Source organism: Lepidochelys kempii, chromosome 24 (assembly GCF_965140285.1).
Source record: "Lepidochelys kempii isolate rLepKem1 chromosome 24, rLepKem1.hap1, whole genome shotgun sequence".
NCBI classification, from domain to species: Eukaryota; Metazoa; Chordata; order Testudines; family Cheloniidae; genus Lepidochelys; species Lepidochelys kempii.
The window spans coordinates 12,717,261-12,730,536 of record NC_136403.1 but is presented as its reverse complement, the minus strand read 5'-3'; the positions used below and the strand labels follow the sequence as shown (position 1 = coordinate 12,730,536).

The window sequence follows — 13,276 nt, the reverse complement described above, 5'->3', positions numbered from 1 at the left end:
GTGAGGGGGGCGGGCAAAGAGAAGTCCAGCCCTTCCGCGGTGTGACACGAGAGCCTGTCCAATCGCTGCCTACATTCGCCTCTCTGACAGGTCTGTTCACCAATCGCTGATCGGATGAACTCCAAAAGATCAACCTATCTCTGCCAGCTCCTCACTCGAGGTGTCAGCAAAAATTGACAGAGGGACAAGACCGTTCGCTACGCCCCTGCACCCTGACTGGCCGCTCGATCAGCCAATCGACGCTCCCTCTCCTTCATGACTGGTCAGCCAATAGCGGGTGGTCTCCTGGCAGCGGCGGCATTTGCTGAGAGCTTCCGGGGCAGGCGATGACCCCCCGCTCAAGCGGGCTCAGGCTGCGGTAGGTGGGTCCTGTCCTGCCCTGCCCAAGCTCGGCGGGCGGGCGGGCGGCTCCGGGGCCAGGCCCCGGCCGGGACTGTTGCGGCTCCGCAGGGGCCGATCGCCCCCCGCGAGCCGCTGGCCTGGTCCCGTTCCCGCGGTGGGGACAGTGCCCCGGGCCAAGGCAGGAACTCCTCCCTCGCCCTCCCGGGCAGGCCAGGCGCCAGGGCTCCGGGCGAGCGGGCTCCCTCCGCCCGCCCCGGGCCGGCCAGCCCTTGCCCTCCCCGCGAGCCCCGGGCCGGAGCCGGCCCCAGCCGCGGGGCCCTGGCCCCGCGTGAGTCCCGCTGGGCTGCCGGGCGCGGCTTGCCCCACTTCCGGGCGGGCCCTCCAGGCCCAGTGGCCTCTGCTCGCGTAGCCGTGCCCCGCGCCACCTGGCTGCGAAACGGCCCGCTCCTCTGTGTCGGAGCAGAGCGGGGCACTCGGGGGTAAAGCAACGGCCCTGCAGGGGCCGGGGAGAGAGAGCCCCCAACGGGACTCGGAACACGGGCGCCTTCGGCTGTGCTGGGGTGTGAGGAGCTGGGCGACGGGTGCAGGAGCTGGGCCTGGACCTGGACCTGGACCTGTCTGTGCTGGGGGGCAGGGAGCTGGCTGACGGGTGCAGGAGCTGGGCCTGGACCTGGACCTGTCTGTGCTGGGGGGCAGGGAGCTGGGCGACGGGTGCAGGAGCTGGACCTGTCTGTGCTGGGGGGCAGGGAGCTGGGCGACGGGTGCGGGGGCTGGACCTGGACCTATCTGTGCAGGGAGGCGGGGAGCTGGGCGGCAGGTGCGGGGGCTGGACCTGGACCTGTCTGTGCTGGGGCCGGGGAGCTGGGCAACGGGTGTGGGGGCTGGACTTGTCTGTGCTGGGGGCAGGGAGCTGGGTTACAGTGGAGGATGACTCTGCTGGGGAGCAGGGAGCTGAGTTGCGGGCCAGGGAGTTGTCTGCTGTGAGGCAGGGAGCTGGGTTAAGTGAGGAGGGGGCAGGCAGTTGTCTGTTCTCAGGTAAGGGAGCTAGGCACTGCACCAAGCTCGCCGACCCACCAAGCTTGGCTCCTTGCTCCGCAGCACTTGGCCCCATACGAGCTTTCCCCTCTTCCACTCGGTCTGACACATTGGGGCCCGCATGGCTGCACCTAAGGGGGCTGGCCTGGCCATTGGTGAGCAGAGCCTGCAACGGGCAGCAACTGCAAACTGATCATCTCTCTTGCTCTGTACAGGACGCTCATTCCTGCCACTCTCCTTGTCCTGCTTGTGTCCGTGGCACTGGCACCGATGGTAGCGTCTCTGGGGCTGATACCAATCTGAGGATCAGGAACCACCAGCCCTGTGCTAGGGACCTCCTGTGTTTGGTGTTCCCTAGCCTTGGTCCATGAGGACCCTGGGGCCAGCCTGTGCAGTTTGACACCTGGAGTAGGGGCAAAGAGCACAGGCCTGCGGCCTGGCTTTGCTGGGTCGTGGTGTGTCGTGTTGTGAGGTCCCTGCGTTGGCCTGGTGCTGGGCACTGGAACCTTTCCCTAGGGATCCTCCACGGGTCCAGCCACCGCCTGCTGCGATGCGTCGGGACAAACCTCAGGAACGGGCTGCCAGCTGGCCAGCTGATCACATCAAAGTGCTAATTGCCTTGTGGGCGGAGGCGGCCACCTCACATGACCTGAGCTCCCGTGGCAGGAACAGGGTTGTCTATGATGGCATCTCCCAGCGCCTGGCTGAGCTGGGCATCTATCGCACCGGGGACCAGTGTCGGGAGAAGATGAAAGGCCTCAAGGTGACATATCGCAAGGCCAAAGAGAACAATGCAGCCGGGAGGCCGCCCATGCGCTGCCCATTCTACGAGGAGATGGACCAGATCATGCAGCGCTGCGACAGTACCCGCTCCAGCCTCCTGGCAGAGAGTGGCGAGGGGCCTGGCGCCCCAGACAGGCAGGAGGGCACAGCTGCCCCGGAGAGCTGGGGAGCACCATCCTTTGAGCCATGGGATTCCCAAGCCACTGCTGCCTTTGAGCACTGGGAGTCCCAGGCCTCGGCCTCTGACCATTGGGGGTCCCAAGCTGCAGCCTCAGAGAGCCAGGGAGCTGACGAACTGGGCTACGTGCTCCCTGAGGCGCAAGCCCTGCTGGGCGAGGTGCAGGCCGTGCAGGTGAAGGAGGAAGAGGCGTCCGCAGATGAACTGCTGCCTGAGCCTGGTAAGCCCCTGTTGTTGGCAACGGGTTGCTGGGAGGTGCCACACCAGGGGCCCGACCCTGCCCACTGGCCCTGGTTCCTGGAGTCCTAGCCATGCCAGAATCTTGCCATCCTGGCAAGCAGCAGTTCTGTGTCAGGGCCTCGTGGCTGGGAACATGGCCCAGGGTAGGAACATAGCTGGGGTCCTTGGGTCCCACAACTGCAGGCAGGCTGAGACCAGAGCTCCATGGGGCCACAAACTGCCCCTGTTGTGGGCTGGTGCAGCTAAGCCCTGCTCCCCCTAAGGTGCCTAGCCCAGGGGACTCTGTAGAGGGGGTGGGGTAACCTCGCTGCCATCGCCTGGCCTGGTTCTCTTGGGAGCTCTCCACAGGGGCCCTCCCCCACAGCACTGGGGCCATGTCCTTTTCCGAGGGACCCAGTCCCCTACTGCTAGGAGAGGGAGCCCCAGGCCATCTGAAGAGAAACGTGGGGGGAGGAGGGAAACTGTTACATTAATTTGGATGGAGCTGCAGGCAGGCGGCTGAGCTGGGCAGGTGAATCAGCCACCACAGCTCTTCTCCAGCCTCTGGCTCACCATACCCCTGGTGGGGGACATCACCTGGCTGGTCTTAGCAGGCCCCTCTCCTTTCCTGTCTTTCACAGGCTGGCAGAGCTGGCTGGGCCATCTCGGCCTGTCAGGCTTCCACTGCAGCATGATTGGGGTCAAAGTGGAGCAACGAGATGACCAGTGGGGGATGGGAAGGGACATACAAGCAAGGGGAAGACAGAGCAGGGTCTCGTATATCAGTCTGGGGTCCCGCAGTGCTGGCCGGGAATTCCCAGGAGCATGCTGGGGTCTGTGTGTCTCAGAGGACCCTGAGGTTTGTTAGAGGGCTTTCCGTTCACGCTCTCCTCTGGTTCTTGTCACGCAGACAGAAATCAGAAGTCCGAAGTGCAGGTAATTTGATGTCTATTGGGATTAGTTCCAAATAAGCATATCCATAGCTCTACACACCAGCAGAGTCTGTTTCCCAGTGTTCCGTTCCCAGCTCTGACACCGCAGAGCCTTGCTTGTGTCCCCATTCCCTAATCCGCATTTCCCACCTCCTCCTTAGCAAGCCCAAATATACCTGCAATGCATGCTCACATTCCCAGCCCTTACAACTTAGGGTCATGTTCCATTTTGTGTCTGGGGTCTTCATCCCACCCCTTTTTTGTACCCCATGGGAGGGGTAAGGAGTGAGGTTGTGCTCTGGTCAGGGATGCACATTTCTTTAGTCTTTTAGTGCTTTATACCCCTCCCACCCCCCAAGCCCCTTTGCCCCTCCCGACTAGTTGCTTGACTTTGCCTTGAAATAGTGGTTGAGACAATCTTAGTGTGCTCTGGAGTAACACTTTAACAGCTCTTACCTGTTCCCATTGTACTAACAAATCCAGCTGACTAGGCAGAAGCAATATCAGTGTCTTTGTCCCTTGTTTACACATTTTAGCATAAGAGTATCAAAAAGTCAAACCCAAAGTCTAGCCTAGGGTAACAAACAGACCTATATACTAACAAGGTTTACCAGTGGCGGGCAGAGGCTCTGGGCTGAAGCCTTTCCCTAGAAGTCCCGGGGATCCGTATTGTTGCCCCCACCAAGTCTCTGTGAGCAGGCCTTGAAGGGGGCATGGGCGGAACAGAGCCACTTGTCACCCTGGCACCAATTAGCCCTGGCACACCAAGGCCACTCCATTACTCTCCAGTCCCAGTCTTCTCTTGTCTGCAAGCCATGGAGCTCGAGCCCTTTGTGTTAGCACCGATCCAGCCTGGCTGTGCTTCTCCTGTCCTGGCCATCGTCACTCAGTGTGCCAGGGCCTGGCATGCTTTGGAAACTAGCCTTGGCTTGTGTGCATGGTTCCGCCACCCTGCCTGGCCCAACTGGACTGTGCCTGGTGTCTGGGGCCTTCCTCTGCCTGCCCACAGGGGGAAAGCGGTCCTGAGTTTCCCTCTCCTTGTTCTGGGCACCATCGGCTTCATCTGAGGGTAGCACTGTGCCCCTCTTTCCATGCGCCATCGCTCTTGGTGCCCCAGCCTGACTGGGAGCAGACGCTGTACAGTAAAGGGAGCTGCAGGGGTGGGCCATACCAATACAACGGGGTCTGTGCCGAGCCAGGTGTGCTGTGGGCCCTTACTCTGCATTCTTTTTCTCTCCAGACCCATCGGCATCGGTGGAGCCCCAACTGGCCTCCCGGAAGCTGGTCTCGGCGCTGGACCGGCTCGTGCACCTCCGGGCCAGAAAGCGCAAAGCGCGGGAGGATGGGCCACTGGAGACTGCACGGGGCCCCACCCAGAAGCATGGGCGCAGCCAGCTGGAGTTGAAGCGGACAAGGCGTGCTGGCGCCTGGAGGGCAGAGGAGAGGCAGAGCCTGGCCGAGTTCATCCAGCATGACCGGGAGATGCGGCAGGAGGACCGGGAGTTCCAGGCCCAGCTCCTGGAGAAGCTCTTCCAGAAGCAGCTGGAGATGGTGGGGGCCCTGGCCCAGCCCGCACCCCCACTGCAGGAGCCAGAGCCAGTGGCACGGGAGGGAGCTGGGCTCCAGTTCCACACTCTACTGGAGCAGGCAGTGCAAGTGCAGGCCAAGGGGCAGGATGCTGAGACAGCCGGCCCCGCCCCTGCGGGAGCCTTGGAGCGAGCAGGGAAAGTACCCTCAGCCGTGCAGTACTGGACGGCAGATGAGATCCTGCGCTGGCTGGTGCCGCAGCAACCGCTGAATGGGCAGCAGCCTTGGGGCGAGCGGTGTCGGGAGGGGCTGCTGGGCCCCCTGGCCTCACGGGGAGATGGAGAAGGGGGTGAGAATGAGACTGATCTCACCTCCTCCAGACGAGTGACTGACACCTGCCAGGGGCCCAAAGGCCTGCGGGGAGCCCGACTCCTCCCTCCCCTCGGCGGGGAAGCCCAACAGACCCACGCCAGCCTGGATGCCAGTGAGGCCAGTGACGGTGCCAAGGTGAAGGGAGCTGTCCTGCGCCGCCACGACACAGAGACGCAGCGCCAGCGCTTCAGGGGCTTCCGCTACCAGGACGCCGAAGGGCCGCGGGAGGTTTACGGCCGCCTGTGGGAACTTTCCCATCGCTGGCTGCAGCCAGAGACCCGCACCAAGGAGCAGGTGCTGGAGCTGCTGGTTCTCGAGCAGTTCTTGAGCCTCCTGCCTGAGGAAATGCAGAGCTGGGTGCGGGAGCGTGGCCCAGAGAGCGGCCAGGAGGCCGTGGCCCTGGCAGAGGATTTCCAGCTTGTTCCCCAGAAGCCCGGATGGCAGCCCCAGGTGAGCACATGGGATGCTGCACATCCCATGGCCTCGCCCCCTGGGAGCAGAGTGGTGTGGGGGGTGATGGCACCAGGATTGCTGCTTGCCCTGTGCCTGGTCCTTGGTGCAGGGGACGTTTTGTGGCTCCACAGCATGGGCCCGTGTGGTGCTGGGGACAGTGCCTGGACTAGCTGGCACTAAGCAGAGACACCTGTTGTTTCAGGCGCGGGTGCCAGCCCAGGAAGGGGCCAGGGATGTCGGTGCAGCGCAGCGGGCCCTGCCGGCCGAGCGGCAGAGGGCGCCCCAGAGGGCCAGCGGGCAGGAGAACGGCTGGAACTGCGGCTTGTTGGGTGAGGCCTCCGTTCCCCAGCACTGGATCCGGCTGTCTCTGAAGCGCTGGTTGGGCTCCAGCGCAGGGCTGGTCTCTGGATTCTGGGGGCTCAGCCTGGGTGGGTCCCAGGGGGACTAGCAGGAGATACCCTGAGTTCACCCCCATGCTGGCTGGGTGTGCCCTCAGCACCCAACCTGCTCCTCTGCCCCAATACAGGCTGCAGTAGTTGTCACTGTACTGAGGCTGAAGGCCCTGGAGCATAGACAGAATGGGGAGATGTCTCCCTGCTCTCCGTTCTGGAGCTTGGAGCCACAGTGCCTCTGGCAGCCTGCAGCAGCTATAGCAAGGGAAGTCCTGCTTACCGCTGCAGCTGGAGTGTACTGGCCGGTCATACATGGGCTGGAGTGTGCTCTGGGGGATGGAGCATGCACAGGCTGGTTGCTCAAGGTGCTGAAACGTGCTCCGTCATGCGAGGGGATGGAGCATGCACAGGCTGGTCGTATGGAAGGCTGGAGTGTGCTTGAGGTAACTGGAATGTTAGTAATTTTAGCAACTGAGTTCTAACAGATCTCTACTGAGCATGTGCAAACTTGACACTTTCTAGAGGCTCAGATGTGGCTGGGCGTGAGCAGGGTTTCATAGAAAAAGCCAAAGGCACCTCCCTGGGGCCAGCACCCCCTACCCAGTCTCTGGCCTTAGGACCTCTGGCACCCTATGCTCAGGAGCAATGTGAATATTATGGCCGGTTCGGTAACTGAGCGAAGCAGGCTGTTTTCCCACTCTCGTTTCTGGAAAGGGTTGAACGGTTCCCGCTGGATTCAGCGGGAGTCAGGCAGCTTGCAAGGAAACCCCAGCCCGGAAACCTGCAGTTTGGCAAAGATACATGCAGCTGAAAACAGGGTCCTGTAATGAGAAGTGTTGGGCAACTATAGCTATAGAGGGAGCTGCCAGCTCCGCCTGTAATGAAACCCTGGTGTCTTAAGTCCTTCCCGGTGCTGAGGGAGAGGAGAGTGCCATAGACCTGCTTGCCGGGGTCTGGGCTTTCCAGGCGGTTCCTGTGTGGTGTGAAGGTCCCAAGTCTCCTGCATTGACTCTCCCATGAGGCAGGGCCATGCTTTCATCCCCGTTACAGAGCTGAGGCCAGTGACCCTCTGTGACTGGCCCAAGGTCTGGGCACAGCCGAGATGAACTCAGCTCCCTGATGCCCAACCCCTTGGCCCCGGACTGGACCCTGTCTCTCTCGAGCAATAACTCTTGGTGATTTATTCTCCCAGCTGCCACGCCGTGTGCCCCGCTGGTGCGGAGACCAAGCCTGGGGGCGATTGAGCCAGCTGCTCCCCAGCCCCTGCGCAACAGAGCGGGCTCCAGGCAGGGACAGCAAGTGGAGAATGGCTTAGAGCCGCTGCAGAGCGCTGGGCACCTGCAGCAAGCAGAGAAGAACACTGCCCCAGTGCCACGCCCAGCAGCTGGGAAGGCGACTGAGCTATGCGTTGCTGGCCCAGGAGGGCATGTGGGGACGGACGGCGTGCTACAGGGCAGAGCCACCATTCAAGGGGGCAGCAGCATCTCAGAGGCTCAGAATGGGGCTCCATGTGAGCAGCAGATACCTGCTAGCCTCGTGCGGATGGAGCGCACCGGCTCCAAGGGCGGCAGGGCCTGCGGCGCCTTGCCCAGGAGCGCCGGCTGTGCATCCCCGGAGCTGGATGGCCCCGTGCTCGGGACCCTCCTGGAGACGTCCTTGGACTCCCCATGGGACAGAGAGGGCAGCACAGACAGGGCACCGGAGGGCGGTACAGCATGTCTGGGGACACAGCCCCGCTGCCTGAGCTGCACGGTACTGCGGGCTGATCTGGATGCCACGCGGGAGGAGCTGAGAATCACCCAAGGTAGGCACTGGTCCCTGGGGAGCCCATGGGGTCAAGGCTTCCATCAGGGGCTGCTCTGTCACCAGCCAGGGCCTGACAGCAGCAAACAGATCCCAGAGGGGCTCAGCAGCTGCAGGCCCATTAGGCCAGGACAGGGAAGAGGCAGCACCTCTGGTGAGCAGGCCCAGGTTGACACTGTTGCCAAGGTTGGGAGTGAGTTTGGTGCCAAAGGCCCAGCCCTGGGTTTCTGAGCTCAGAGATTTACTCCATAGGGGTACCACTGGGGCAGTCCATAAAGAGACAGAATCGCAGCCCCAAGTTGGCACATGCACTAACAGAGTATCTCCATTAGGAGGCAGTGGTAGCGGGTGGTTATCCCAGTATTTGAGCAGGGCATGGTGAGCGATCTGCTGGTTCTCATCAGCAGGCAGCAGTAGTAGGCTGTTTCCCAGGGCTGATGGGACTGGGCTCTGTTCCCAGCCACGGGGCAAGATCCATGCAGCGTGTTTGTCCTGCAGCTTCCACCCTGTACGGGCTGAGCGGCACCCACTTGCAGGGCCTGGCTGAGGCCCTGGGCACCATCTCGCGCATCCTGAACGACAGGAGGCCGACAACGAACAAACCCCCCTGGGGTGCGGCCGAGAGCCCCGGCATGGCTGTACCCCAACAGACACATGTAAGTGCCTGGCCAGACAAACAGCTGCCCTGGTGCCCTGCCCAGCAGGAGCACGCTGGGGCACAAGGCTGCCAGGGGCCAGCCTGGCGCAAGGCACCATAGTGCACAAATTGCTGTACTGGCTCTGACCTCAGTGCCTCAGCTCTCCCTCTGGGCTGCAGGGCCAGCAGCCATTGCACAGCCTGGGGAGCCCCTGGGAGGGCCATGGTGGTGCCACAGTAACCCGCCCTCCAGGCGCATTGAGAGGGCCCATGAGACTCCATGAGGCCGGGAGGTATCTGCCAAGCCCCTTGCTGCCAAGGGGCTTGAGACTTTTCTCCTCTGAATTTCCAGTGGTTTGACAGAAAATTTTCCAATTGCTTCCAAGAATCATCAACTTCCCCTGCCAGGGAGACCCCCGGCAGCATGGGCCGGTCTCCCCCCAGAGACATGCATGGTGGCTGGTGGATGCAGGGCTCTGAGCATGATGACCAGGGATACACTCATTACCTGACCCCAGTGCCCAGCGGGGGGCTGATGGGCTAGGCTTGGCAACTCCTGTTCTCACTCTGTCACTCCCCGCAGCTCTCCTGAAGCCCAAGTGCCTGATGAGCAGCTGGCCGTGGCCCACCGCCAAGGAGCCCACACGTTCAGCAGCAGCGTCGGCAGCCCCAGGGAGAAGGTGACAACCTCCCACTAGATCCCAGAGCTGCTAACATCAAGCCCCATACTCGTGGCAGAGCCTGCAGCAGGGAGGCCTTGGACAGAACCTATGGGGCACTGGGCTGACTGCCTGGGGGTGTTGGGAGCTGGATCCAGCGGGGCCTGTGCTGAGCCAGGGGAGCTGGCGTCTCATCACTGGACTTTCCAGGGAGCCTTTCCTACTCCGCTAGCTTTTTGATACAATGTCCCCAAAACCCTCTACTTCCCCTTCACTTCTCAGGTTGGTCTCAATAAAGCAATGCACAGAGCTCCAGGCCCGGGGACGTGGTGCCTGCAAATGGGAGGAAGTGGCTGTGTCAGGGACTCCCGAGTGCACCATGGCTCATCCTGATCTCCCTGGGTATGGCAGGGCATGGTCTCAGCACCCAGCCTGCCTTTCTGGGCACCCAGTTGGTGAGGGAAGCCCCCAGCCAGAGTGCACCACTGGCCGCTGCTGGGGGAGGGAGCCTGTCAGGGGAGTGTCCAGTTAGTTCAACCAGGAGAAGGTTCAGGGGTGACTTGAGCCCTGCCTGTCTGTACCTATGTGGGGAACAACTCTACAGCAATGGACTGTGCAGAGGGCCAAGAAAGGTCCAACACCATTTTGGGGCTGGAGGTTGAAGCTGGACTAATTCATCCTGGAAATAAGGTGTCAGTTTTTAATGTGACAGTAAAGATCCAAGGGACTGTTTCCCAAGGGCCATGGTGGCTCCTCCCTTGCTGTCAATTGAAAATCAAGATGGGCTGTTCTAAACGCTCTTGTTCTAGGGCTAATGTTGGGGTCATTCGTGACCTGAGCAATGCAGGAGGCCAGACTAGGTGATCACAATGATCCCTTCTGGCCTTGGTATTGATGACCCCGATGGTTGAGGGGCTGGGATTAAAGCAGATGACTTGGGGAAGGGGTCCTGGCTCTCTGCTGCTTCTCCTCCTCTCCCTGCCAATTAACCATGCTCCATGCCAATCCATCCCCCACCAGCCACTCAGCTGGTGCTTGTTGAGCCTGTCGAGTTAAGCATGGCCCACCAACACGTGGTGTCGTCTCTGTCATGTTTTTCAGAGCAGAGAAGCAGGAGCCTGTGTTCACGGGGAGGCTGGGAAATCCCTCCAGGAGCATGGTGGACATTTTGGAGGCTGCATTAGCTGGGAGTCTGGGAAATCCCTCCATCGACATGGTGGGGGGTTCCAGATGATGTGTTAGCCAGGAGGCTGGGAAATCCCTCTCCCAGCATAGCGGGCGTTTTGGAGGCCGCATTGGGGGGAGGCTGGGAAATTGCTGCAGTGGCACAGCAGGTGGTTCGGACACTGCTAGTGGTGAAGCTGGGAAATTCCCCCCGCGCCCCCCCAGTGGTTCAGTGGACGTTGGCTTAGTGGGGAGGCTGGGGAATCCCTCCAGCGGCATGGTGGGTGTTTTGGGATGTTGTTTTAGGTGGAAGGCTGGGAAATCCCCGCCAGCGCCATGGAGGGCGTTTGTTATTCAATTTGAGGGAGGTTGTAAAAGTGGGATCTATTCAGCAGTGCAGTGAGTGGGAACAAAACCATGAGGCCTCATTGAGAATGGACTTTGAAGGGTGTTTGCAAACCAAGGCCCCTGCAGTGACGAGCATGGACCCCAGCACATGGCCAGAGCCCCCAGAACACCCCACTAGAACCTTAGCCAGTCAAGTACCCTGCCCATTAAAAGTGACTGGTCTGTGGTGGCATGGGAGAATGCACCACATTTATTCCAGGGATGCCATTGGCTCCCTGTGCCAGAGGAGCATCACCCATGTGTGGGGCAGATAGGGGGAAGGGACCCCTCAGACTCCCCCAGAGGAACATCAGAGAGCCCCTTTGGTTACAGCTCTCTCCAGCCCAGGTCACTTCTCCCTTGTGGCTGCAGAAGAGATTCAAGTGGCTCAGAGCTGAGAGGACACACCCACCTGGCTCTCAGGCTGTGCTGGGGTTAGTGCCACACTTTGGCTGCCTCGGAGGCGGGCCAGCAGCTGTCCAGCCGACACATTCCTTCCTGGGGCCTTTGCCTGGGTTAGGGTGTGCTGGAGGGAGCGTGCTGGCCCAGGGCTCTGCCTCCTGCTTGCCTGGCACTGGGACATTGGCTCTAGGTGCATGGGGCAGAGTTTAGGACCAGTCATTACTGTGCCAGCCTGGCCTCTTGCAGAGAGATGCTCTTGCAGGCCTGTAGCACCCCTCTGGCCCACCCGGGCTTCACAGCCAGAGGATGCCTGGCTGGACTGGCCCCATGGCAAACACACTTCTTTGGGTTCAGCCAGAGGGAAACACCCTAGTACTGTGCTAACTGGTGGCTGTTAACCCCCTCACAGGAGTAGAGGAGTTGGAGACGTGACTGGTGAGGGGGAGTTTCTCCAAACCAGCGGCAGGGTAACGTCTGACTCTGACCCCAGGTGGGGTGGAACTGGGCAGGGCAGGAGGGCCCAGTGGAGCCCAGCCAAGTGGGGCAGTAGACCTTGGTGTAGTGCAGAAGGGCCTTGCCAGGCGTGGTGGGGCTGGTCCACATAAGTGCGGGGAGGGAACTATTTCTCCACCCTCAGATAATACTTTGCTTCCCCCAACCCTCCACCGCTGCTTTGCTCCCAGAACAGCTGCGGGGGGCGACTGCAACACACGGCGATGGGCATGGAGCCGTGGAGGTGCTCAGCGGGGGTGCCCCCTGCAGGAATTCCCCAGAGCTCCGAGCAGGCATATGAAGTCTGCATGGCTTCACTGCTCTGGGACACTGCCCCCCAGCACAGACAAGCCCCTCCATGGCCCCCTGCAGCCTCTGGGGGGAAAGGGAGCTGGACAGCATGTGACTCTCTGCACTGCCCCTCTGCAAGCACCACCCTCGCAGCTCCCATTGCCCACAGCTCCCTGTTCACAGCCAATGGCAGCTGTGGGGACAGTGCTTGCAGGCAGGAGGAGTGCATGGAGGGAAACCCCTGGCCCCATTCAGGCTTCTCCCATGGAAGCAGCTTAGCAAAATCAACAAACCTACCCTGCTATTTACATTAGGAGGATAATTGATGCTGAATATTGCAACTGACAGAATGTGATATAAACAAATATCGCACAGAAAAAATGTTTTACTGCAGTGTTTTCCACAGAAATTGAAATTAGGGGGTGTGTTCAAAAATACAGGGGGAGGACTGATGAGGGGTGAGACTTTTAGGGCAAAGATGGGCTATATGGCACCATAGTAAAAACTGAAAAATGTTTCACAACCATTTTATTAGATTTAACTCGTTTTTAAATCATAACACCAATTAAAGTTGGCTATACAAGCCTACTATGAAGCACTATATCTACATCCTTCTTGGTTTGTTATAATTTTTCACAACTCTGTTAATGACCTTCTCGAATGCAGTGCTTTCATTTTTGGTGGCTTCTCGTGTCAGGTACTTTCAGTCCTTCATGATATGCTCATGATCAGGCAGAAGGCGATTTCTTTCAGAACACAAAATTCTATTCAATGAGGAAAAGGAACACTTAGCTGTAGCTGTTGTGACTGGGAGTAGAAAGAGATGAATTCCTACTTCTTTAATCCCAGGAAACCGCACAAAAATTGGGTTGAACCATTAGTGATGATGATGATGAAGTTGAAATCAAATCTACATTCGTTCATCAGACGATATTCCACTCTGTGTTCAAATTCTCTATTCTGTAGTGGTCATATGGCAGCCCCATTGCTGGTAGTGCCTCATTCCACATAACTGTCGGTGTTTTATAAGACAGGCATCTGTAAAAGCTAGGTTGATGGAATCCAAAAGTAGTTGTGTAGAGATGTAAGAATCAAGTCCATGTACTTTACTTTTTCAGCTGGCTTAACAAACACTTCTTGTCTTCTTCATTTAAGCAGTTAATATAAGTGCCTTAATTAGTCAACTTCTGAACTGAAGTCTTTGCTTC

The 13,276-nt window shown here is 59.7% G+C and overlaps 1 protein-coding gene across 6 annotated transcripts; it reads left to right on the top strand.

Moving 5' to 3' along the window:
• Positions 1-274: 274 nt before the first annotated feature.
• On the top strand, positions 275-12,488 carry LOC140902400 (uncharacterized). Of its 6 annotated transcripts, none has more exons than XM_073322409.1 (7): positions 275-358; positions 1,593-2,558; positions 4,730-5,838; positions 6,044-6,170; positions 7,426-8,037; positions 8,535-8,692; positions 9,257-9,347. In XM_073322409.1, the coding sequence occupies exons 2-7, from the start codon at positions 1,928-1,930 to the stop codon at positions 9,263-9,265; spliced, it is 2,646 nt and encodes an 881-aa protein (XP_073178510.1). In that variant the 5' UTR covers positions 275-358; positions 1,593-1,927; the 3' UTR covers positions 9,266-9,347. The 6 variants fall into 6 exon arrangements, with proteins under 6 accessions (XP_073178510.1, XP_073178512.1, XP_073178511.1 ...); XM_073322411.1 differs by having other exon boundaries at positions 293-362; XM_073322410.1 differs by lacking the exon at positions 275-358 and adding an exon at positions 380-520.
• Positions 12,489-13,276: the final 788 nt, after the last annotated feature.